The sequence below is a fragment of the Puntigrus tetrazona genome, unplaced genomic scaffold, assembly GCF_018831695.1.
Source record: "Puntigrus tetrazona isolate hp1 unplaced genomic scaffold, ASM1883169v1 S000000519, whole genome shotgun sequence".
Taxonomy (NCBI): domain Eukaryota; kingdom Metazoa; phylum Chordata; class Actinopteri; order Cypriniformes; family Cyprinidae; genus Puntigrus; species Puntigrus tetrazona.
In genome coordinates, this window is record NW_025048155.1 from 1 (window position 1) to 3,352 (window position 3,352).

General features: G+C 37.9%; 1 protein-coding gene across 1 annotated transcript; it reads left to right on the forward strand.

Annotated features, from left to right (window-relative positions):
- Positions 1–414: 414 nt before the first annotated feature.
- LOC122334364 (stonustoxin subunit beta-like) lies at positions 415–3,344 on the forward strand. The gene is made up of 5 exons (XM_043232232.1): positions 415–801; positions 993–1,163; positions 1,325–1,486; positions 2,627–2,673; positions 2,748–3,344. The coding sequence occupies exons 3-5, from the start codon at positions 1,338–1,340 to the stop codon at positions 3,311–3,313; spliced, it is 762 nt and encodes a 253-aa protein (XP_043088167.1). The 5' UTR covers positions 415–801; positions 993–1,163; positions 1,325–1,337; the 3' UTR covers positions 3,314–3,344.
- The last annotated feature ends 8 nt before the right edge of the window (positions 3,345–3,352 follow it).

The window sequence follows — 3,352 nt, forward strand, 5'->3', positions numbered from 1 at the left end:
TTTTTTGAAATGACGAGTGGTTGTCTATCAGTTGCACTTCTCCTGGCACATTGGTCCCGCCATGCAAGGTGAGATTGTTTACGAAACACAGACAAATGGTCGTTTCGCCCCTTTGCATAATGGGGATGGGGCTGACAGGGGTGAATGTGGTTGTAGTTTCCCTAGAAGAGCGGCTGCTAAAGGTAGAGGCAGCAGGAATAGAACTGGAGGTAGCACTAGCACCCAGTCAGTGCAGCTCTGGATCCAGTGCCCTGAAGAGGTGGAAGTGGCCATGCTGTGCAAGGGAGAGCACAGCATCAATATCTATTATTTCTTGAATGTTACTGATGAACTGATTGTGACATGCAAATTAGATGAATGTATTTACACCCCCCCCCCCCACTTTCAGTCATGCCTAACATTTTTCTAGTTTGCATTGGATCTTAAATCTTTAAGCCCTTTCAAACCACAAGCTTTTAAAATCTTTAATTTGGGTTGAATGTGTTTCACAGTTGTCAGCCAATATTTAGTTTATCTTCCAAAAAAATCCTATATTAGTCATAATCAATATATGAACAACCTTTTTAGAACATAGAAGTATCATTTTAACCGACCTTGCCTTTTTAATTGAACTATATTTTACTGTTACAGATTTTCTTGCTGTAATCTCACTGGTCTGTTCTGTAAAAGTTTGTGTTCATCTCTACAATCATCAAACTCACTGAGAGAGCTGGACCTGAGTAACAATGATCTGCAGGATTCAGGAGTAAAGCTTCTGTCTGATGGACTAAAGAGTTCACACTGTCAACTCAACATACTGAGGTTTGAAATTTTCTGTAGATGTAATTTTGTCCCAAGTTCCCAACAATAAATTTGCATACAAGAGTTTGCTAGATACATTTCATACAGTATTATTTTGCAGTAACTAATATGAGGCAAAGCAGGAAAATATTCGGTTTATTATTCATGTTTTGGGAAGATATATCAATATACATTTACTTTGTTCTCTTTAGATTGACCATCTGTAATCTCACGGCTCAGTGCTGTGAAAGTTTGTCTTCATCTCTACAATTATCAAACTCACTGAGAGAGCTGGACCTGAGTAACAATGATCTGCAGGATTCAGGAGTGAAGCTGCTCTCTGGTGGACTGAAGAGTCCACACTGTCAACTCAACACACTACGGTAAGAACATAAATGTTGATCGAATTAAAGATGCCCTCTGGTCTGGTCCTGATCTCCTGAGTGGTTATAATATATCAGCAGACCGCAGTTGTGAAACATTTGGGGTTATATTTGCTTCAGCCTGTTGCCTGTTTGTTGAGTGTTTGTGTATGTGTTTGTAGATTATCTGGCTGTATGGTGACAGAAGAAGGCTGTTGTTTTCTGGCTTCAGCTCTAAGTTCAAACCCCTCACACCTGAGAGAGCTGGATCTCAGCTACAATCACCCAGGACCATCATTAGTCAAGCTGCTCTCTGATCCAAACTACAGACTGGAAAAACTGAAGTATGTTCAACACTGACAAAAGAAATTTGTGCATGTGTGTGATTATAAAAATCTCCTATGCACATACAGCACATACATTCATACACAACAGTTTGAGACTAATAAAAGCAGCATCTCAGAAACAAATTCAAATCTTGTATCCCAAAATGTCTATAGGGTTATTTTGTGTGAAATCAACCAAATTTCAGAAATTTCCCAAGCTTAATTTAAAATTTTGTGAATATTTTTCCCGATGAAAGATGCCCGATAAACATGCATTCACACATTAAAAAAAACCCTTTTGAGTCACTTTTGAGTTCATGAGATCGCCTACCAACAGTATGAGAGGAGGGGAGCTTTCACTCTTAAAGAAATAGTTTACCCAAAAATGAAAATTTACTCACCCTCAAGTAGTTCCAAATCTGTATGAATTTAAATCGTATTCTTCAAAATATCTTCCTTTGTGTTTGGCACTGAATTTGCATTTATAATAAATGCAGGGCTGCATAATTATTAAAATTTCTAATCACAATTACAAATACGGAATGGTGCAAATACGTAATCGTTCAAAGCGGCAATTAATTGTTCAATATGTTATTCGGTGTTATACAACAACAGTTTTTGCCTTTCTATGTGTTATCGTAATGGTTTTTGCATTGTTTTCATTTTAGTTTTGCTTTTTGTAAATAGTTCAATGTATAGTTCACATTTAAGGCTTAATGCAACAGAAAAGGGTTTTTAGCTTGTTTATTTTCATCTAAAAGCATGTTATGCGATTGCTGCAAGCAATGGTATAAACATCATTCAATGTAAATTGTGGTGATTGTAATTAATCGCAATTATTCCAAGGAAATAATTGCTTTTTGTGTGGTTTTAACAGTTTTTTTTTTATTATCACCTAAATGTATGATTTACATTTTTATAACCTGGTTGCATTATTTAAAACTGTAATCAGCTCAGTGCAGCTGAACAGGAAGTGATTTGAGATTGAACAGTTAGTAGATGAATATCAGTTATTACTCAAACGCTCAAAGAAAATATGGTCAGTAAGGGGAGTCTGAAGGTCAAGGTTTAAGGGTTTTTTAAATGTTGAGTGAAATAATGCTGTATGATCAGAATGTAGTGCACTTGTGCTAGTACTATTTGTATTTTTTTTTATAGTGTGGATCACGGAGGAGAGATCAGGATTACCACAGGACCACAGAAATGTAGGTCACACACAAACTCACCTCGATTGTTGTTTTAAAGTTATAAATGTTATAAACACTCTCTTTGTGTTCAGATGCATGCGATCTTACACTGGATTTAAACACTGCAAACACTCATCTTATTCTGTCTGAGAGGAACAGAAAGGCAACATATGTGAGAGAGAAGCAGTTTTATCCTGACCATGAAGAGAGATTTGATGAGTGTCTTCAAGTTCTGTGTAAAGAGGGTCTGGCTGGACGCTGTTACTGGGAGGTTGAGTGGAGTGGGAATGTTTGTATATCAGTGACGTATACGGGAATCTGCAGGAAAGAATGGAATGATTGTAGGTTTGGATACAGTAAAAAGTCCTGGAGTCTGAACTGTTCTACTGACAGTTTCTGTGCCATGCATAACACTAAGAGCAATAACATATCTGTGCCTTCATGTTGCTCTAACAGAGTAGGAGTGTATCTGGACTCATCGGCCGGGATCCTGTCCTTCTACAGCGTCTCTGACGCACGCACACTCACACACTTGCACACGTTTAAATCCACATTCACTGAACCCCTCTATGCTGGATTTGGATTTAATTATGATTCCTCAGTGTCTCTGTGTGAGATTGAGCGGCTTTCTGTGAGAAACAACCAAAACACTCAGTAAAGAAACTGCGGAGGACAATTTATTCATACAGCCGGGGGA